The following is a 23445-nucleotide window of genomic DNA, read 5'->3' on the forward strand; positions in this document are numbered from 1 at the left end:
CAGGCAATTTCACTCTGGCATACATAAAGGAAGCAACACCTGTTATTAAAACACCTTGGAAATCATTGCCAAATAACTCTTACAAACATCAAACACAGGAGAGATAAGCACCTGGATAAAAGGACAAATTATGTGCCCTCAATACCATGAAGGCAGCACTGAGGGAAATGTATTTTCCCATAAGAAATCCACAGGAAAGCCTGCAGTTCCTGCAAGAAGTGAGAGGAAAGGATGGAAAATGAGAAAGCCTGAACACTCTCCTTTCCCAAGGGTGGGAGGACAGGTGGTGAGCCTGTTTCTCACAGACCACAAAGCAGATGTTCAGTTTCAAAATGGAGTTTGGACAGTATGAGACCTGAATGGAGATCCTGGGGTTTAAGTTTGTTCTTTAGGGTTTGGTGTTTCTATAATCCTCCTTAATTCCAGGAATTTAATTCTGTGTGATCTACAGTGTCCTCAATGTGTCCAAGCTCCTTGTTCCCTGGGCACAAGAACCCTTATGTCCTTGGTGTGAGAGGATATCCTCCAGAGTGCCATGCTCTATCCTGTGCTGCAGGGAACTATAAGCTCCATTCCTGCTAGGCCTTTCCAGGCTTCTCAGCCCTGGAAAATGAAAAGTCTGAAATATTTAGGAGCCCTGCAGATTTGTGGATGTCATGGGCAATTGTGCAGCTCAAGAAACCAGGAAGGAATGAAGCAGGTCCTGAAAAAAAAAATATCTCTTTCTTTTTTTTCTCAGAAGTTCATTGGAAACTGCTCAGCTAGTTCAAAGCCTACTAATTTTGATGAACTGGCATTTTCTAATGAAAACTTGTTGTTTTGATGAAAAGTCGTGCCAGCTGAGGGACATACATTGCTGGCTGGTGGAGCTGCATGATCAGTGTCAGCCAGGCCAGCAAGCTCTGAGCCACCATGCTCAGGGAGCACAGCCCTGCTCGGTCCACACCTAGCCAGGGTCCATGAGCTGCTTTCAAACCAGGCCAGGACTGGAGAGGAGCAGCATTAGAGGCAGGCAGATTCTCCTTCACATCTCCTGCAGCCAGCTGCTGGAAGGATCTGGCCCTCCCCTTCTTTGGCTGTTGATGCAATGGGGCTACCAGAGCTCCTGTATCTCCAGAGCAGTTTCTAATTTGTTTATTGACGTTGACAAAAGCCCATTTTTACTTCTGTCAGCAAAGGTGACGTGGCTGTAAACAAGCAGGCTTGCTCTGCCTCCTGCATTATCAGCAAAATTGCCAGCTAAGCACTAACTCCTGGACCCTTTGTGGCTGATATATGGAACAGAGCAGCAAAACAAGTGGCCTATTTACATTTTGCTATGCTGGGAGTGAGAAAAATGAGGTTTTAACCTCTGAATTGCCTGAATTCATGAACAGGAAATGTATGTGTATGCAGGTGAGTGTACAGCCCATGATTTCATGGAAGTGTATTTCTGATCACAGTTGATCTAAAAGAACTGGGGATTTAGTAATGTCTAGCTATTTTGCTGCAATTCATACTTTCTGAGTAAAACCCATAAGATATAGATAGGAGTGATAAGAAGCTGATGGCCCTGAAGTGATTTGCATGTTGGTCCATATAACAATATATATAACATATACATATAAAAGCGTTAACTCAGATTATTGTAGGCATGGCATTATAAAACCAGCATTAACTTGAGATAATTACAGGGAGATTTGCTTCAATTAAGTCCATACTTTCACATTTATCTCTCTCCCTCGATGAGATCCTATTCTATGAATGTTGTTATGAAGCCCCTTTAATATACATTTTATGCTTTTGTAGGACACTTAATAACTTGACTGGAGTTCAACACAGAGATTGTCACAAGCAGAAGTGGAATGCTCTTCCTTTGGCTTGTGCCCCTCAGCAGCCAGCAGAAGCACAGTGTGATACAAACCAATGGACGGGGTGGTCAGAGGAGGTTGTGGTTTTATTTACTTTAAAGAAGCCTCAGCATTGAAACCCAGCTGACAGTGCTGGGATTGCCATTGGAAAGGCAATGTTTGGGCTAGAGCTTGTCCCCGTGCAGGAGCAGGCTGCACAGAACAGACTTGGACCAGGGGGCTCCAAGTGCTCAGAAGAGATTCAATAGCAAAAGGGTAATCTAACATTTTGCAAAGTATTTGGGAGTATTCTGGAGTGCTTCACCCACCATTATCAGTGGGTATCTCCAGCTCTCTACGCTGCAATGGCATCACTGGTTAAATTGTCACACAAATCCTTTCGGCCTTCAGCCCAGGTATTTCTGGAGAACAACAGCAAATTTCATCAGAAGGCACTTCTCCGATGTTCCCAGATGTTTTTACCCTCTTCCCCCACTCACCTCTATCCCAAGAAACAAAATAAAATCCTGTACTGGTCCTGGATGCAGAATTTCCCCAGGCCAAGGGGGTCCTGTAGTTGCTTTCTGTTCAGGAAAAAGTGTGGCTTTGTCTGGTGCGACTTTTGTCGACCACTGAGTGTGAGTAACTGGACAGGATGGTGGTAGCCAGAGCTGCCTGGCAGCACCCGTTCCCTGTGGAGAGACTGCAAGGCTGGCATCGATCCTGCCGTGGGACATGCAGGCAGGAACTCACTCGGTGTCTTGCAGTATGGTGTCCTTAGAAAGGATGAAGGAGTGGACTTGTGGGCTTAGGAAGGAAGAGGAGTTTGGGACGACAGCCAAACAAGTCCCAGCAATATGTCCAAGACGAGTGTGACAACTGCTCCTTATCCCTTGGGTGCCAGGCTGGGAGCACAGAGCCTCTGCCACTCCTCGTTCTGCAGCTGTGAGGAGTTTCCTGCTGAGCAGAGCTTGGCTTAACAGCAGAGCTGCTGCTGCACAGTGGGTTTGATCCTAACACAGAGCCTCGATGTCAAAAGGGCCATTTTGGAAGTGGGTGGGCAGCACATGGGTGTGGGAGTGCTGATGAAGCTGCACTGGGAGCAGCAGCTGGAGAGAGGAAGGGATGCCAGAAAACACCCTTCCTCCCTCAGCCTCCACAGCTTACACAAGTGTGTCTTTTGTCCCACTTTTTTACATCCTTCCAAAGATGCCAGCTGCGGTGAAATTGCCCCTGCCAGCTCTCTGCTGCATTTTGGGAGTGCAGCCCCCTGAGCCAGGAGCCAGCCCACATCTGCAGGGCTCAAGCACTGCACAGCCTTCCAAAAGCACTTTCCTGAAACTGTATTCATTTACCTGCATGCTTAGATATAGGCAAAAGGGGGATTATCAGCTGCTTTACCTTGTCCTTTTCCAGAGCCTATTTTCCTGTTTTGCCTATGACAGGCCAGTGCAGCCTTACGGCAGAATTAAGGAGTACATCTGGCTCTCCGGAGAGCAGGGCTGTGGTGAGCTAGCCCCTGCTCCTGACACTGCCAGGAAGGGCTTTCACTGAGAGGCCCCCTTTTCTCTCCAGGTTGCAAAAGAAATTTAAACTTTTCTAACAGGTCACCATCAAGACAATAGTCTTAAATCAATATTGCTGCGGGACTGAGCAAACAAAACGGAGGTTGTTTGAAACATTTCTGTTCCATGTTTGGCTCAAGCACAGCCTTTGTTACGTGTGTGTAAACCCGGAGGAAAATTGCTTTTGATAAACAGCGTAGTTAGCTGGGGCATGAGTACCTTCCCTGCTCAGAAATTAACCCTAAAAATAAATACTTTGGGAGCAAACTGTGCAGGAGCCTGTGCTATGACGCAGCAAGAGGGTCAGGACACCGGTGGGGTTTCAGCATGTGCTTGGGTTTTTTTGAGAAAAGCATTTACAACACCAGCGTCACCAGCCAAAGCAAACAGGGTGATTTCTCCTTTCCTTCAGCTAAATCAGCCCTTGGCAACAAGGAGACAGAGAGCTCCACCATCCCCAGACTTTGGACAGGGATGTGAGCTCTGGGGCATTTTATCAATGCTTACAGCCTGCTTTTAAGCTCTTAAGCAATGCCTTGGGGCCAGGAAGGTCACTGCACCCTATTGGCTCTTGGGCTAAATGTCATGAACACCGAGGGCTGGAGGAACCATCTTTTACCTGCCAGCGTGGCCACCCTGCTGGGAACCATCAGGTTTGTTTGCAGAGGTGATCTGGGGGAGGAAGGTGCACTTTGGGGTTACCCAGACCTGCTGTAGAGCGCAGGAAGTTGTGCTCTACTCCTAACCTTGCTGATGGCTGCAGTTCTGTAGAGTTTAGTTTGTGTGTCCCAGCAACTCCCAGTGCCTTTACTCGTCCTGGCAGTGGGAACCGGCAGGGAAGCAGGGGAGGGGTGATTCCCAGAGGGTCTCTAGGGGTGAAAAGGAGTCTTTCTCTCACAGCATGCAGCTTTTCTCAAGAGATCAGGCTTTGTCCTTGGCCATCCCCAAAGCTTCTGACATCTCTCCTGGAAAAATATCCCAACAGCCAGGAATGCGGAGTGAGGACTGGGCTTGGCCTGAGGATATGAGGGCACAGGTGAGGGTCTGCCTCTCATCTGAGCTGGCCTGAGCTGAAACCATGAACCTGGGGTTAAAGAGATAAGCCCTTGGCACATCTCAGGGGTGGGTTTTAGGCTCATCAGTGGCAAACCCACAGAGCAAGCTGGGCAGAGCTGGATGATTTTGATGCACATACCCTCTAGTGGCTTCAGTTCTTAAATTATAACACCTTCTCTCAATAAATAATTCCTTAAGCTGTGCTTTAGAGTGCTTGAAATTAAGACGATTTAGCCTGTTAAGATGTCCCATAGAGAGGCAGCCAAGTTTTTGTGTTTATCAGGGGGACCACAGATACATGATCTTCTCCACAGCCCAACATGCACTTTCTGTTGCTGTTTTCCACATCCTGGGGGAGTTTTCACTCGGTACATACAGTTTCATGCAGCCACCATTGGACATGTTCACTGGCAAGTTGTATGGGGCTTTGAGGCGGTGGCTCTGAGCTGATGCTGTGCTTTGTTCCAGTGCCTGTGGGCAAGTCTGAGCTCTGCTGCCTCAGGTACCTCTTCCTAGGTCTGGCTTCTCCACTTGTTCCTCTCCTCATCTGGTGCCACCAGCATCATCCCAGCCCTGCAGGACCTGCAGGACCTGCAGGCTCCTTGCTCATCAACAAGCCGCTTGACCAGAGAGATCCATTTCACTGCTGCTGCACAGACATGTCAGGGGCTGAGACTTGTTCCCAGCTGTAAACCGAGTTTTAGGGTTGTTTATTTCCAAGCACATGCATCCACAGAGCTGGCTTGTGCTCCTTGCAGACTCCTATTATGCTGCCCTTGAGCTGAGAGACTGACCAGGAGTGTGAAGAGCATCCAGGATTTTACACTTCAGCATACACACAGGCACAGAATGTGAAAACATCCACCTCCTCTAATTATACACTGTGGTTTCTAGTACAGCTTTTAGAGCTACCGGTGGCATGGCAATGACTGGGGGGACGTTAAGTTTCCCAAATTCTCTAACTGCTACCTTTACCTACCGCACCCTTCAGGCTCTCCCTCAAGCTTGCAGTTAAAGCACCTGCAACCCAACAGTTCTGGAGAGAAAGGGGAAGCTTAGAAAGCTAAAACCCTAGGGAAACAAAAACCATTCCCCAGAGAGGATCAACTCCTTTCTGTTCCTCCATCAAGACAGACTTAAATGTCTCTGCTGCTTAATTGCATCTTAAAGGATCCCAGCCCTTCCCTGGTAATGGCTGCTGAGCAGGCAGCGCTTCCCTTGATGACAAAGGGTGGGGAATCAATGTGACTGGGTCAGAGTAGCCAAGAGCCCTGAGCAGCCACTGAGAGGCTCCATTATCTCATGGTCTCTTCTGGCTTGGCATCTGGTGAGTATGGGCAATTAATATTATTATTTCCAAGAAGTGTGTAATCGCTCTGTGTCTATCCAGACTGCCAGAAATAAGCCACTGGAGAGCAGTGCCAGCTCTAAACAGCAAACGAGGTTGAGGAAATTGCAGTTTGCTCACAGTATTTGGGGTGAGGAAGCAAAACTTCCTCTCTGACAACAACCGACCCTCCCCTGCACCAAGCTGTGTAACAGCGGTGTTGCAGTTCCACATCTGTGGCTGTAAACCAGACAGCATTGCTCTAGGGTCCTGCTTTTCCAGTGGACAAACCAAATGGTCCTGATCCACAGATCTCAGATCTGGTGCCTTCCCATCACCATGCTCACAAATCCCTGGGACCCATCACAGCATCTGCAGCCTTCAAAGAAATTCAGTGTTTTGCCTTCCCAACAGCATAGTGCTGGGCTTTCTGCAAATGCAAAGGCAGGCTGCCACCTAAGAGAAATAACATTCAGTGAATTCGGTGCTGTCAGTAGTGAGAGCTGCAGCTGCCTGTGCAAGCCAGGTAGCCATATCCTTTTTTTTTTTTTTTTTTTTAAGAACTTTAATGATGTCTACAGAGAGAAATTTCTCAGATTTTGCCTCTGTCCCTGTGGAGAGGTATGTCTCCCTGTCCCTGCTGGTGTAGAATGCAGGGAGAAACTGGAGTCTCCTCAAGTCCATCAAGTTCTGCACTGAACTTTGGGTGCCCCAGGACACAACCTCCTCTGCACTGCAATTTCCACAGAAAAGAATCACCATGTCCTGTCATGTGTCTGACCATGCAGTAATATTTTACAGTGTTTGTAGAGAGAACTGCTTGTACTACAAGGTACAGGAGAGCAACTTTGGTCATTTCAACAGTGAAGCTCAGATCTTAATATCCACATACATGAAAAAAAAGAAAATGCTGGAAATGGGAAATGCAGCCTTTTCCTCCCCAGTAAAAAGTGTACTCTATCTCAAACTGTCACACAAAGTGGAAGTAGTTTCTGACTGTATGCTTTTAGGAGAAATGAACACCTGAGAGGTCCCTGTCACGGCGTCATCACTGCTCTGATTTTCCATGATAACACAATAAATACCAAGCTTTCAGCACAGTTGTTATTAAACATTAAGTCTTCAGCATAACTCCTGCATGCCCTTGCCAAGGTTTCTGGGATTTGGGTCTCTGCAAGTGCAGGTGAACCTGGGAAGGAAGAGGTGAGAGGAAGGGTTGGTACAGGTGGGATGGCAGCCTGGGGATGTGCCCCAAAGACAGTGCCCGGATGCATCGTCTGAGAGCCCGCAGGGGGAGGATGCTGCCCCACATTGTGCCCCAACAGCTCCATGGAGCATGGAAAGGATTGAGGGGAAACTGCAGCACATGAAAGTGCAAAATCCATTCACCCCAGCTTGGCTCCTGTGGCAGAGCATGGATAGGAAGGGGGATCAGGCCAGGCTTTGGGAGATAATGAGCTGTTTGCTCTGTAGATCAGCTGCCACTCTTCTTGTCCCAGGGATTGGGCAAAGCCAAAAGCAAATATCTCCATTCAGCATTTGCAGGAGATTTATCTTTTTGTATGATTTGAAGGGGATTATTTTCCTGCAGTTGTAAACCAGGGTGAGAAGAGACCATGGAATTACTGGTCGTTATTTTCATTCCTGTTTCCTTCATACTGCATGAGCCTTTATGCCACCCTGACACAGAGAGCTGTTAAATGGAAATTTGATAATTCTGTAATAGCATGGACTTTGGTAAAAAAATCCAAACCCAACCACCAAAATCATCTAGATCTGTTTTTAAGTGCTGTATGTTTTCTAGGAATAACTGCTTTAGTGCTAGGGCAAGTACATTTCCTTCGCTCAGATACAGCCTCTGTGTTTGATTCCACGAACAACCACATTTGTGAGGAAATTGTCAAGTGTGGGCTGAGCTTTTGCAGACTAACAAAAGAACAATTCTGAACATTCAAAAGGAAATTCTCAGTGTCAGCTAATGCAGTGCTGCATCCTGATCTCTGCAGAGCTATTCTGCAGGTAAGCTTTGAACATCAAATATTTCCTCACTTAACCCCAAAGGCTGCCTCACCTCTCTCCAGCTGCCAGGCTTAGACCTACTTCCTGTTGAGAAGGAAGTCACATGGGAAAACTAATGGAGTGACAAGTCTCAAGTAGCACCAGTAGGTTGGATCAGAGAGGGATACAGCTGGTCAGGGCTCTGGACCATCAAAGCTTACTGAAGCTCTACTAGGATAAGATAGAAACACTCAACTTACAGAGAGGCAAATGCATCTCCCATGGAGTTTCCTGGAGATCATTCCTCAGGCTCCACAATCCCCAGCCCAGCCTGTGGATCCAGGTACTCCCTGAGGGCACTGGAGCACAGAACTGGCAGCAGCTTGGCCACCCTGCCTGCAGGGTGCCATCCACGACCCTGTTCCCTTTGGCACCTGTCTGCTGTGATGTGGTAGGAGTCTCATGAGGAAGCTGGGTGTGCTGGGGTGGAGATGGGATGTAGGCAGTAGAGGAGGCAAAGCTGGAGGAAGCCAGTGCTCAAAAGCAGGGTTTTTGGAGGTGTCTTGTTTTCATTCCTTCTTCCATTTAGACATACATCAAAGTTGGGACTTCACGTTTTTGACTGATTTCTAATGCTATGTTTGGATTTTCATTGGATTTTCAAAGAGCCTGTGCTGCTACCCAGAGGCACACCATGGCTCACAGTGCTGCCCAGCTTGGCAGCATTCTCCTGCCGAGGCCACCTCTCCGCTCATTTGCCCAGGGAAGCAGGGAAAGGCAGTAACTGCCCTGGCTGAGAGCCCTGCTGCCAGACCTGCAGGGAGGGAGGGTCAGGATCTGCACCTCAGCTGAAATGGTAGGGTGAAGTAAGAGGCTCTGCCAGGCACTGCCTGGAGGCACTGGCTTGGGGCACAGGAGAGTTGGACAGGGGATTAGTGCTTTTAACTGGTGAAAAAGTACAGGAGAAAAGGGCGTGGTACTGGGTAGAGAAAAAAGGTAGGGCAAAGCAGGTGGTGTTGAGGGAGACCAGTTTTGAGAGGTTTGGTAGTTACCTCCTTCCACCATTCCAGTCTACCTGTGATTTTCACAGGATCACATCACAACATCACCCTCCCCCTGTCACCCACTGCTCATACGCTCCCACTCAGTCTGAAAACACAAACCCCTCAAGCTCAGCTTGGCTGGCATTGCCTGCTGCCCACGCTGCAGAAAGCTGACAGGCAGGGTGTAATCTGAGCATCCCGCTGGCTGCACTTCTCACCTCTGGCACGGTTTACCTCAGTCACACCCATCCCTACCATTCAAATAAATGCTGTAGTAAAATGGCAAGTCTTTCAGTAGTAAATGAAACCTGTAAATTTTAAACACATTCTTGAAATTACTGTACCTGGTCTGTACATACAAGTTATAATTATTTGTGGAAATAATTTGTTTGGTGTCTAACCTCTAAGATGCTTGGCAAGAAACTACCATTCATTCCATTAGTTGTGGCTGTACAAAACCATAGCCTCTGTTGTCACACTGCCTGCAAAACCCCTTTCTTACACTTGTCCTGACAGAGCTTCTTTGCAGCCTCAGGCCCTACTGTCATGATCGTGGAAGGAAAAACGTGTTGCAGACTTGGGTCCACTTGTTTGACGAGTGCAAAAAAAGGTCTCTAATCTTTGAAAATTATTTTATTGCTCAGAAAACCAGAAAGCATAGTCTGAAATGCCATGTGGACAAATAAAACATTCAGAAACCTGAAAGACACTCATCATATGAACAACACACTGTAGATGCATACTAATTTTAAAAAAGAACAAAAAAGTTGGAAATACAAGCACAAGAGATATTTCTTGAACAAATATCAAGCTTGATATTTCTTGAACAAATATCAAACAATAGGGGAATAAAGTTCAGTCAACCTGTTTCAGGTGTTCACTGGACAGCAAGAATGAAGAAAAGCTTCTACAAATTCATGGAGCTTTTGACTTCTTTAATTATTTCCTAAATCATGTAGAGTGCCTATGTTAGCTATATTAACATTTTAGACAAATAATCTAGAAAAATAAAACAAAATAGAGTAATGTGTACACCAAGGAGAAAGGGGGGGGGCGAGTGACTGAACTGTTTTGACAGGACATTTTTAGAGAATTTTATAATTTGTCTTGCTTTTAGCAGTATTTCTTGCAAAATGCAAGGTCATTAAAGCTTCCATGTACCCTTTTGAGAAGCAGATAATTAAAGGCGTGTCTAAAGCAAATTCAAGCCATGGTTTTGTACTGCAAGTTGTACCTGGTTAGCACGAGCACTGAGAACAGGGTACAGAGTGAGAGCTCACATGCTGAAAGGTCTCCATCTTTCTGCTGGCACCAAACTAAAAACCATGTCTGCATCTACAGATGACACAACTGCATCTTCACTTTGCTTGCAGTCATTCGCTGGTTTACTCAGGTCTAGTTACTTTGTTTTACTTGTTCTGACTACAGTGGGTCATAAATGTGACCATTCTAGAAGAAGTCTGTTTGAGGCGTGGTTCTGTTCCCTGGAGTAACTCCATGCCCACGAACACGTCATCAGAACTCAGAGAGCAGAAGCCTGTGCCTGTGACCATTGACACTGACATGCAGTTCTACTGCTGGGAGTGAAGTAAGCAAGGACCAGAATTAGGGCAATTCACTGGAATCACCCGTGCTCAGTTACGGACCACAGCAAACCTCCACACCCCTTTAGTCACACCCACCAGCTTAAATAAACACAGTCACATGAGAAAGGTTGTATTTCCTCTAGTACACTGACTTTGCAGTAGAATTTGTAAGGACTTAAGTTTAGTTAAGCTATGCAAAGATATTGACCAAAGAAATACAGGGACACCATGTGAGCCTAACTGTGCCTTGTGAATGTCTTACTGTAGACTTTTTCAGATGGCCCCTTAGCTTAATTTACAGTTTTGGCACTCAGTAGATCCCTGACGAGAAACCTCACAACTAATGAAGTCATATAGCCATGGCACCTAGTGGAAATATGATTTTTGGCTGTTTAAACAGATTCAGAACCTAATGGACACTTCAATTACTACATTCACTATAAAAGCAACAACCCTAATTTTATTGATAGTGGACATTTCACTCCATTAGGAGTCTCATATTCACACCTTTTCTGAGGCGCAGTGTACACCAACAAACTAAGAGTTGTGCACATAAACAGACAACAGCAAGGAAAGCATGACATGGAAATGCCTGCACTAACCTGCACATTAATAAATGGATGTCCTGCTGTAAATCAACTTTTCAGTTATCTGTCTGGTCACAGCCTTACCGGCAGACACCTTCTATCAGTCAATGGCAACTGTATTGGACTAGCCGGTTACACAGGCTTTGCAACAACAAAAGCAAATGCTTTAGAGCAATAGTGACCTGGAGATTTATGTCCATGGTGTTCTAGGTTTAATATAATATGACATGGTACCAATATGAGAACATGTTCTTCTTTATGAAGCCAAAATCCATCTGAAATGCAATGCTGCTTCAACACAGGTAAGCATGTCTGCATTAGAAACCTGCAAAGTCCAACTAATCCTCAGTCTCTGTTTTAGAATAAGCATGAGATGATGATGACCTACATTTTTATGGTATTTTTGCTGGTGCAAGTCCTTTGTTGAACCATCTAAAGACAAGTAACAGCTATAAAAACAGCAAACACTGTTCACGTTTAACCATTTATTGAAAAAAATTGAAGTATAAAAACGGTAGGGAGACTTTTCAGTGGTAAAAAAAGGAGGTAGACATCTCACTTTAAGATGATTTGAAGGCCATTCATAATCTCCCTTAACAATGAATAAGTGGCACTTGAATAATTATTGACTTGTCTAAATGCCAAAAATATGATGACTGTAAAACAATTATGGTCTCTGTGTTATATCTAAAGATAATAAAGTCAGCAAAATAAGAGATACAAAGGTACATGAGCACATGTGCAAACGCTTCTAAAATGATCAGAACAATTGCTTCCATTTCACTTGTGTAGAAAAACTGAACAGAATAATTACTGTTGTTTCCCTGAGCATCTTGCGATCAGATGACAGAAGATCAGGAACAAACCCCAAATGCCGATAACCATCTCCTCTGCTCTACCATAACTGACCTGCTTTTATCCATCACTGTAACACCACTGTGTCTCGAACACATGGGATGTCATGTGTAGGCCACACCCAAGAAAAACAATGGTAAACTCCAAGAGAAGACAAGAGAAGCATACAATACTATGACACAATAAGGAGAAGTTAAAATTTCAAACTGGAGTCACCACAAACAAGTGATCTTTCAAACGTCCTCCTGAAATATTAACTTAATTCAGAACAAATCCTGTGCTGTGTAAAACTGGAAATACGTTTGCTCAGTTACATCTCAAAATAAATTAAAAGAAAAAAGAAAAAAAGATTTAAGGTATTTTCAGAAAGCTTTGGAGTTGACAACTTCTCCTGTCAACCAGATGCTCAAATTATTGCCTCAAAGGGACTGGTCCATACATTATCAAAAGCCATTTAATAACTTTTATCTTATTCTAAAAACAACTACAGTAAGTTTACTTCTGTCTTATTTGCATGTACATTTCCTTTTAAAGGCCTATGTCTTAGTGTTCACAAATTAAAAAAAAAATCTGTAAATACAGAAGAATAAAGCTTAATACAACACAATATAAAAAATGACACATTTCAAACCCATTACATTATTATTATTATTGAAAAGTACTCTAAAATAATCTGCAGATCAGAGATGCTTTGATCATGGACATAATTTCCACAATTAACTCCTCAATCAGGTTTTTCATCTTCTTAATTAAATGAGAAATCTTTCATCCACCAAGGTTTTGGATGCCAAATTCTTCTGCCCAAGTGTACTACGGATAAACCTAAATATCTAAGAACATTTTAGAAAATATGTTATTAATGAGGAAATACTTGAAAGAGTATGCTTCAAAGAGTATCAAACATAAAATATTAACTTTGTATTATCTTTAAATTGTAAATAATATGAGTGAATTAGGTGCTTAATGTTAGCATTTTGGAAACATTTTCTACTACCTTTCCACCCTAAATTATGATAGAATTATGTGTAATTAATTTTAATGGATATTTGTGTTTTCTACTGAAAATTATTTGTAACCTCTTTATTCATGACCCCATGTGAACAAAATCAGTTTCTCACAAGCCTATTTGTCAAAAAAAATCAAAAAACTATTTTATAAGTTCTCAGTGTAATCTTCTGTCACTGCATACTGCTGACTTACCGCTTTAATTAGCTAGTTAAGTGCATGAACTGCCAAGGTGACCCCTATTTAAAAAAATATGACTTTGTTCTTAAGTTGAAATTTACCTCGTGTTGCAAATATGTCAGAATAGCTGCTAAAACAAAACTCTGGGAAGCCAGATCCACAACAGAGAAAAACAGGATATCGAAAATGAGCAGTGTTGTTTCATTTCCATAGTAGAGAACATCACTGAAAGAGTGTCCTTCGTCTACAAAAAAAAAAATGTTTTTTGAAAAATGATTATTGCTGTGAGTTGCAAGATTGTGAAGTTCACCAGTCCATGCTGGTAAGAGAAAGGGAAGTCAGAATCAGAGCTAGTTAATGGCATTCTGTGGAAACATAGAGCTAATTGTGTCCTTCTATTGAAAAACAGCACAAACCTTTTCACTTATAAAATGGTGTAATACTGATGGAAAACAACAGGAAAAAACTGTGTACCACACACAACTCTATTCCCTCCTGGAATCTCAGATTGTTTGAAAAGGTAGTTTTAAACAAGAAGCAGATGTAACTGTCTTGTCCTTGAAATTTCTAGCAACTGTTAGCTCTGGCCCCAACTCAACAAAATAATGAAAACGTATGCTTAAAGCCTTACTTAGGAGGAGGTTCAGAGCTCAGCATTATCTTTATTTATTGGTTAACAGTGCCCCCCAAAATGGGTCTTTTAAGCTTAAAATACCTTTTTCATAGCCAAAGTGCGCTAGAGCATTTATCCACTTCTTTATCTTATCAAAAACACCACTTTTAAAGAAGAACACTTAAGCAATTATAGAAAACTTATTCTTTCCCCTCTTACTACTTTTTCAGAAAAATGTCCAATACAAATTTGATTGGAAACAGTGTATTTTCATTAAAAATCGCATATGTCCTACTGCCATGAAATCCTGATTTATATCTGAACTTCTGGGAACCATGAGAGTCTCAACAAACAATATATTTCTATCAATGCTTATGATTATGAACCGTATCCTTTCAGCTCGCCTAAAAGAAAAAACATCACAAATAAGCAGCAGATTATAAATAGGATTTCTGTAAACTAAAGAACTTCTCTTAAATACCTCCCTCACAAGGGGTCATTTAATGATCCCTCCTGCTGTAAAGTCCAGTTTAGATTGTAAATCCTGAGAAACAAATCTACACAGAAACCTAGATACTTGACATAGTACAAATACCACAAATCTTTTACCATTATAAAAAATACTTTTCTCTATTGGTTCCATGAATTCCATGCCAAGAATCCGTTCAAGTAGCAACTTATCTTTAACAATATAATCCATTTCTTTATGAACCTATAAGAAAAAGAAAACCAATACTTCTTGTTTCATGATTTCAAAGACAAAGTGCTTTCTACAAAGTGAGGAATGGCTACTTAGACCTTTATGAATGAACAAAAAGCACTGGTCTATTCCAAGACAAAAATAAATACATAACAAAAAAGGGTTTGTTGTTTTTAAGAGCAGTCTTACTGTCTTTCAGATTTACAATTTTTAGTCTCTACTTAGTATAATTATATTTTCCTTAGTATAGTAATGTCAATGTACATACGTGATCAATAAAAGAACTGAGAAATTTGTTCATGGTGTTGTATGCCCTGGTGCTTTGTTCGAAGGTATTTGAAGATGAGTCCAAAAGCCTTGCAGGACCACGTTTCTGAAATACAACATGCCTATGACTTCAGCAGAAAAATCACATATTTTAAATAACATTTAAAGAATACCAGTCTCTCACTTACTCTTGTTAGGGTTTCATGAATCCAGTCATAGTGCAGTCGCATTTTTCTTGAAATGGAAATCTGAAATGTCTGCCCATCTGTGTTCGGTAACAAACCTCTCTGACTACACAGATTTTCCTATACAATTAAAGCAATTATAAATTAACATTATCAGTGTCATTCCTAGACCCAAAACAAGTCAAAAGCTTTTCATTTCCCCTCTTTCATGTATACCATAGTACTTAATATCTCTAAATATTTGAATCCATTGCACTCTTGGTTCTAATACAGCAAGATTTTCTTAACACATAAAATAAAATCCTGACCCCTGCTGTCACAAAGTCATATTCCTCTTTTCACCTGTGTTAGTTCATTATTTTTTAATACATCTTCTGATATCCACTCGGAAGACCTTTTGATTAGGTTTATTATTTTTTTCTATACTTGCCCTGCTTTTTTTGGTTGTTTGTTTTGGATTCCTGACTTTTTCCATATGTTTTCTGGGTCACATAAAATAAAATGTCAGAAACCCCAAGAAACTGAAAAATTCGACAACTGCTGTTTTACCCCAAATTATATAAAAACAAGCACTTAGGAAAAAGAATTATTGGAACACACAACTCAAAAACATTACTAAAAGATTACTCTATATTTCAGTGTTTAAAATTTAATTTTCACATGGTTAGGTCTTTTTTCTATCCAATTACCACTAAAATAGCAATATCCTTTGTCCAAGGTACTTTCTTCTTGTCACTAAAAGGATGCAAGATGGCATGACATTTAGTGCAAAATCTCTGAACATTAGACCTTTTACATTTGCCTGATCTTGCAGCAAAGATACAACATATGACAAACTAGAAAAATACTTATACAAGTTCATTTCTGTAAAGAAGAAGTTATATCACCATAGTAGAAGAGATGGAATAAAAGAATTTATTGGTAGAGTAGATTTTTTTTATTATGAGTTTCTCAGATTTGTCTCTTCATGAAACCTTTTTGGTATGCAACTTTTTGAATGTGGCCATGATCTTATGAAAAGCTTGAATATTAAAAAAGAAGGTTCTTAACTACATGAAATAAGACTTTTTAGAGAAACAGGAATTTCACATCTTTGAAGTCTGAAGAAGTAACAAGAGGAGATAATGAAGAAGGTGAACAGATAGTTAAACCAACTATTGAGTCATATATTTACACACCAGCACGTAACATAACTTGGTGTAATGTAATGTACAGCTGCCATTTCATAATGCAAAGGACTGAGGGTTTTTATGTACGATAAATAACCAAAGCATGTGTAAACTTTAATGCTTTTACTTACTGCTTCTCTCTTTAGGTTCATATTCATTTCTTCCATATTGGTATCTGCGTGTCCATGCACTGAGCGACCGTGGATATAATAACCAAAGCAGCGGTGTGACAAGAGAAACACTGAAATCTAAGAGATGGGGGAAGAGAAGAATACTTCAATTAACAATTATCATTTTATTTTTGAACTTTTGAATTCACAGTGAAGATCAGCCAGCCCAGCCAGCCCTTCTACAAATACAAAGTAGGTAGGTACCAAAATAAATATGGGAGAAAAATATTTAGTAACTCTTTTGCTGATTGGTTTTATCTATATGTGACTAAAACACACACCAGCTTCAAGTTTAGTTTATCAACAGCAAGGATCATTACTTAATTCCACTGAGCCATAAAAGTTAAACCCAAGTTATTAGTTTTTATTTTGATTCAGAAGTTACTTCTGTGATACATAATACATATATGCATGACTCCAGCTGACCTCCTAGGGGACTGTATTTAAAATAATTTCATCCAGTATGATACAGTGCTTATATATCACATAAACCCCCAGATTAACTCTCTCTATAACCCAGGTACTACATGGATGTTTCACGGAAGATGAAAAACCAAGGCTGGAAAGGCTGATTAAAAAGTTCGGGACAAATAAGCTAATCCAATCAGTTCTGACAGCACTCTTCTTTGATTAAAAAGGAATTCCTGCAGTACAAAGCCTCAAGACCCATATTTAAACAAAAAGGAAGGGAAGTAGTTTAGATATAACTGAAAATACATGGAAAAGGTGATAACTGTTCAAGAGGGACAACCATGAAGCTCAACAGTTGAGCGACAACCTCACAGAGAAAGGAGCAGAAATTGAACATAAATGTATTAAATAATAAATAATGGCCAGTCTTCGCGAGCGAAGATCCGGGGAAGGTCTTTCCACCTTCCAGCCTGCGCATTGGATTTTTTAGGTGAGACACAGTGTGCGCGGAACTGAGCCCACCCTTTAATCCTAAGGTTCATCTGCCGGGGCCAAGTGAGCTTGGACGGTGGCAGCGAGGTCCTTAGGACGTAGGTGGGTTGCCTTTAAGGGCTAACGAGCTCCATCTGCCTGGGAGTGGCCCTGACCGGGAATCGAACCCGGGTCTCCGCGGTGATAGCGCGGCGCCTTTACCACTAGACCACCAGGGGCTCCAAACGTATTAAATAAAACCAAGACAACTGTGTCTGAAAGACAAAAGCACTAGAATAGAAACCAGTAAACAGAATGGCAACAAATGGTTCCACACCTAATTTCTGTCATAACTTGTTACTTTTGAATTTGTATGAGCATATGTAGCCAATTAAAATAAAAAAAACCCGAACAAAATAAACTGAAAATCCCAGGTCTAAAAGAATATATTGATACCTGTAGTTCCAGAACCTTTTTCAAATTAAAGTTTAACTGAAATCTTGCAGAATTCACCAATAAAGTGAGCTGAAAGAAACACTGACTTTGGCTGTTAGCTAATAATATCTGATTAAATTAACTGAATAAATATTATTTAATATTCTTAAAACTATCATATGTATTATTCAATTTAAAATGCCACTGTACAACTGACACAAAGAAATACTTACATTGCTCACGCAACACAAGTCAACAAATTGGCTTATCTTATCTTCAACAAATCTTTCATAAAACACAGAAAAAAATATAACCTGAAATAAATCAACCAAATTTTCTTGTATTAGTTCACCAGATTTGACTTTATTATGCAATTAATTTTACAGTTTAACACCCACAAATGACAGAATTCTGTAGTCTGTCAAAAGGATTGGGCTTTATGAAATGGGATTAACATACTTCCTCTAAGAAGTAAAGTTGTAGCAATAACCTGCTTTTCATTTTGAACTTGTGAGATCCTTGAAAGTTGTTTAAAACAAAACAAAGTAGTTGCTTAAATTCACATCTTTGAGAGGTTTACAATTCTGACTGCGAAGTAAGATGTCTCTAGCTCAGAAGGTTCACTTTGAGTCCAAAAGGTGTGCTATGCTAAAACAACTAAACAAAAAATTAAGAACAAACCCAACGCTATGATAAACAGCATGATTGTCCCAGCTTCCCAGAACAGTATGATATTCCAGCTTCCAAGAACCAGTCTGAAAATGGTAATTCAGTGTGTCATGTGTTTCACATACCTGTAGCATGGCAATGGCTATCCAGAGTGCAACAGACACACCGAATCTTAAAATGCGGCTCCAAGGGGCTACGTAGCTCTCACTGCTTCTTGTAAGACTGGAAGAAGCATCCATTAAGGCCAGGTTTGAAAATCCTACCACCTGAAGAGGTAAGAAGGTCCATATAACAACAGGAGGCAATGAACAGTACTAATTAGGATCCTGTTGTTCCCATCATAGCAGGAAGTAAGAAAAAAATCAGGAAAATGCACCTGAGAATAGCAGCACTTTCACTGTGATAGAGTTTAATTGTGTGATCCAGTGTCATTACTGAGAAACCATAAAAACATAAACTGTACATATACCTGTTGACACAAAAATTATAAACACATGCAGCTAAATCTCACAAAAAGTCAACACTGGTTTTTACTGAAAAATTCCAAAAGATTCTACTGTTAGACTGCATAAGGATATTATTTCTGTCAAATTTCAGCTCTTTGGTCCTATATATTCCAGTGTTAAAACAAATTTTTCATGTGTTTTGCAACTGTCAGAAAGTAATTTTTTTTTGTTTTTATTGAGTAGAAATATATTCCTCTCCACTATCTGTATGGCTGAATCTATTTTAAACAAAAAATCTGGAAAAAGTCCACAATAAAAAAGATGAGACTAACACTATGTCTTGAAATACTTAACTGGTGAAAATCATTCAAAACTGAAGCTGCACCAGAAACATACTTGTGGAGGGTTGACTATTTCCTCATGGTCATTTCCTTATGTCCTACTGCTGATTACTTGGGAAAAGAGACTGACACCCACCTCATACGCGCTCTCTTTTCTACCATTCTTTTCTTGCAAGATGGCACCTAAGTTGGTCCTGTCCTGCAGGTACCAACAGCAGAAATGCTGATGTAGTGAATGAGGAAAGTTTGGGGTTTTTTACTGTATTTAATTTAAAAGAAAAATTTAAAAACAGAAGTATAAAACTGAGTAATAGTATTAAACATATATAGAAGAACCTCACATAAACAACTATATGTTACATGCTTTAAGAGTACTTCCCAAAAATAGAAGTAATTACTAAACTACAGAAGAAATAAACCCAAATGTTTTTTAAAAGGTAAAGCACAATTTCACACATACCCTGACGCTGTAACTGAAGGCATACTGCCATCAGGAACAGAGCTGGCACATTTCATTTCCTGCATTATAAAAGGGCACCATAGCAAACAAGCAGGAAGAAAACCAGAAATAAAGCTGTAAACTGTGATAGGAGGGAGCTAGTAGGCAAATAAAGAATTGAGTGTGTACACAGATTTATCAGTCTCTTAAGCCATTTAAGGTAACTCATTACCTTAAAAAAACCTCCAACCAAATAAAACTAACAAGGGTGTTTAGGGCATTTAAAGGTTGGGATTATTTTAAGTCTTCCCTGGTGAAATATTGCAATGACCTATCCATACATATAAAATAAAAAAATGCATTAAACTAATTATTTCACAAAGTTACATGTTTTCAAGTGAACTTGAAGGTGATCCACTGTTACCTCAGGGAATGCAAGAATTAAAAACCAGACTCTCAAGTCACACTCTGGCTGTGAATCATAAAAAATAAACAACAACAACAACAATAAATCATAATAGTAGTTATACTACCTCCAAAAAAAAAAGAACTGCAAGCACTTGAAAGAGGGGATTTATCTTCCTCACTGTCTGAATTTCATTCCATTCATTTGCTACAAAATATGTCCTCCATATGCTCACAGGTACAGCAGCACTTTTAATAACACCTTCACCTAAAAAGAGTACATAGAATAAGGCTCAGAAATTTCACACTTGAAAGTAATACCAGAATTTAATCAAAGTTGTTTATACAAACAAGCATAGTTCGAGTTACCTTCAACTGCTTTAAGAACTTTGCCTTTAGGTCTTTCCCAGTCAATAAAGAAAATATCTACAGTAAGTTGTGAAATCAGCAACTGTAAGAATTGCAGAGCCTAGGGAGAAAAAAAAAGGACAAGTATAACAAGTAGGGACAGCAACATGAAAGATGAAGAAACAATCATTGCATTTATTAAACATAACAAGTGATATCTTGACTATACTTGAGACAGCACCTTTATTACCAACTTCTGATTTTTTTTTTTTAATTTAAAAGTTTGGGGCAATGATAAGTCATGTGATAATGTCCAAAATTATGAACAAAATACACCAAAGTAACAAATTCTAAAAAACTCTGTTTCCCCATAACATATTAACTTGTATTATGAATTCCAATAGAATTCCATATAATACCCACAACTAATACAATACTTGCGTGTCCCATGAAGACAGAACAATGATCTCTGAATTCTAAATATTTGAATAAGATTATTTGAATCCATCTTCTTTTTAATCAGGAACTGACAGCATTTATATTCTGCTTCAAAAGAAAGCACTTCCTTCTTGACATGATGCTATTTTGTTTGGGTTTCTTTAGACCTTTATCCTTGAAAGAATGATTTTTCATAGACAATCTTCTTTAGACATTTGTTTCCCTATTACAACTCCACAAAATAAATTTCTACGGAAAAAATTACTTAATTATTATAAAAACATAATTATTTATGTCTATGCACTAACAAAATGAACTGTACAAGATGTTTAAAAACAAGCTTACCTAAAATATACAGAAGCATGTTAACATTTATTTAATGGTGAGGAAAAAAATATTTACCTTTAAACTAAATGCACATGCTATGTATGTAACAAAATCTTCTTCTTGAGATGGAAGTGGTAAAAGGACAGAGACAAACTGCTGAGCCTATAATTGAGAAGTTACATTGAAACACTGCACATGAAACATGTAAAAACACAGTAAGTGCTTAAAAGTGAGTAAGCTTTTGCAGAAAAAGATCAGTATTTAATGTGCAATCATTCTGAATGTGTAAAATACTTTAAGTGACTATTAAGCAGACTGCAAGTACAATGAGTCCTAAGGAAAAGAAACAGGTGAACACAAAATTTAAGCACACAAAGCAGAATATGATATAGAACTTGCCTCAATAGTCTGACCAGAAAGGAAAAAAAAAATAAAAGAAAATTAATCTTCATGTAAAAATATATGTAATATTAATAGGTTTTCATACCACTCAAATCTGGAAAAACACTTACTTTGAAGAATACAAGCCAATAAATCCCTGTGCCCACTGTGATGATGAAGAAAACGTTGGCAAGGTCTCCAGCATAAAACAGTAAGAACTTGAAAACTGTCTGCAATTATAAAAACACACTGTAGAGATCTGTAAAGCTAATTACGTAATGAATATGTACATTCATAGCGAACATTATGCAGCTCACACAGGAAACTCTAATACTGAAAAGGAGCCTTGAACAAAGTTTTTCTACTGTAGTCATATATTTATGGTATATTCACCTAAATGCTAATCTTTGTTCAGAGAAGAATTAATCTGAAAACTAAGTTCACTTAACTGATCAGAATAGCTCTGTTAATACCTTTATTTTTACCAACAGTATATCCTGAATGACAATATCAGAATCAAAAAAACGTAAAACCTGCTTTCTGAAGTGAACCTAACTCCAGTGCACTGCTCTATGCAGCTAGGCTAGAAATTATTTCAGTTAGCTGAAGAAACAGAATACTTATAATCACAGGGAATGATAGCAAGGTCTCATTAAAGGGGGGAAAGAAATGTCCCCTTTTTGGTTGCCAGCTGTTTATACCTGCAAGTCAATTATAGAGCTTCCTGTACGCCTCTTCCAGCCTGCAGTCTTGAGAAGGGACCACAACACTGCGAGCCCACCCAACACACCCAATGCGACCTGAAAATAATGAAAAATTATTTGCAGATATTTTTTAAAAGCACAAAATAGAAGTTAATCATTCATTAAATCAACAAATTAAGGGGAATTGGAACTTACATCAGTCTGAATACGAGCCTCTGACTGATCCATCTCATAATTGACTGAGAACGAAACCTGAATATTAAGATGCAAAAAGTAAATATGCACAGGAATTCTGAAATGCTACCACCACTACAGACAGTGGTAGTTTTCACACTTTTATTTTAACGTAAACTACAGGTGACCTGAAATGTTTGTGTCATAACAACCTCCTCTTAGTGCATTGCTTTAAATAAAAACTCATTTCTTTGCATAAATGGTTGCTTTTAGTGTACTGATGCCTTAGAGGTTTTGATTTTTTAAATTAAAAAAAAAAATTAAAAAAAATTTTTTTGATCTTTGGAGTCTTTTTCTCTGCAGTCTTTTAGAAAACATATGCATAAAGAATACTTTTCCTGTTATTTTCTGTGCATATAACTTTATTTGAACTGTAGCCTAATTCAGCATTATACAAACAACTTCAAATTCTAATTATTTTAAGTTAAAAAAGACTCAATATAAATTAAAAAGTGAATCCTTTTAACCACTTTATTTTAAAAGGTTTAAGTTTCAGTGAAAACTTAAGAGCAGAATTAGAAACTGCACCAAAATGTTCACTCAACTGGAAAACTGGAATTCCAGCAGATCTAAAAGTATGATTACCAAATCAGTTTAAGTAAGATAACACAAAGATCTCACCATCACACTCTGGGTTTCAGGGTTTTGGACAAGCACATCCGTGTAAGCAATAGTAATTAGAGGAGGGTAGATAGTTCCTTTCTGCATGTGGGATACCAGACGAATACTGCAGAAATACAGAGTGTGATTACATGAATGAGTGCTTGGAAAGCATTCATTGCAACTTATACTAATAACAAAATACTAAGAGAACAGAACAACCTGACCAATAAAATGTGAGTTTCAAATCCAATGGCATGCACTTCACATTTTAAAAGCAACTGGAGTGTACAAGGGCATGTACACAAATACATAAAAAGAAAAAGCTAGGAAGGATTATTTGTAAGAAAATACCTGAATCAATCTTTACCTGGCTGCTGACATTAGGATAGCTGCAACTGAAGCCAATTCAAAAAAGTAACTTTTCTCAAAACCTTACAGATTGACCTTTCTTATGTGTATTTTGAACTTCTGGCATTATCCTTTGCTTGAAGGGGATGGAAGGGTGTTCTTCTCACATACATAAACTAATCCTTATCTTTTGAAATAATGTAATACGTAATTCTCAGGAAATGGAGTCAATATATTAAATTAATCTCTTGGAGATCGTCCTGTGCAGGGCTGGGAGTTGGACTTGATGATCCTGTGGGTCCCTTTCAAC

General features: G+C 39.9%; 1 protein-coding gene across 2 annotated transcripts in view; it reads right to left on the minus strand.

Annotated features, from left to right (window-relative positions):
* Positions 1-11461: 11461 nt before the first annotated feature.
* TMEM67 (transmembrane protein 67) overlaps positions 11462-23445 on the minus strand; it is a 29826-nt gene continuing 17842 nt past the window's right edge. For both annotated transcript variants that reach the window (XM_050329782.1, XM_050329791.1), the window contains exons 14-28: positions 22806-22911; positions 22146-22202; positions 21948-22046; positions 21378-21476; positions 20941-21027; positions 20122-20221; positions 19881-20020; positions 18247-18387; positions 17686-17766; positions 16097-16213; positions 14800-14916; positions 14613-14717; positions 14254-14356; positions 13133-13275; positions 11462-12676 (exon numbers count right to left, since the gene is read on the minus strand). In XM_050329782.1, coding sequence (XP_050185739.1) covers positions 12596-12676; positions 13133-13275; positions 14254-14356; positions 14613-14717; positions 14800-14916; positions 16097-16213; positions 17686-17766; positions 18247-18387; positions 19881-20020; positions 20122-20221; positions 20941-21027; positions 21378-21476; positions 21948-22046; positions 22146-22202; positions 22806-22911 — 1576 coding nt within the window. In that variant the 3' untranslated portion in view covers positions 11462-12595. The remainder of the gene's footprint in view (positions 12677-13132; positions 13276-14253; positions 14357-14612; positions 14718-14799; positions 14917-16096; positions 16214-17685; positions 17767-18246; positions 18388-19880; positions 20021-20121; positions 20222-20940; positions 21028-21377; positions 21477-21947; positions 22047-22145; positions 22203-22805; positions 22912-23445) is intronic.

Source organism: Myiozetetes cayanensis, unplaced genomic scaffold, assembly GCF_022539395.1.
Source record: "Myiozetetes cayanensis isolate MyiCay16 unplaced genomic scaffold, myiCay2020 scf1, whole genome shotgun sequence".
In the NCBI taxonomy this organism is placed as follows: domain Eukaryota; kingdom Metazoa; phylum Chordata; class Aves; order Passeriformes; family Tyrannidae; genus Myiozetetes; species Myiozetetes cayanensis.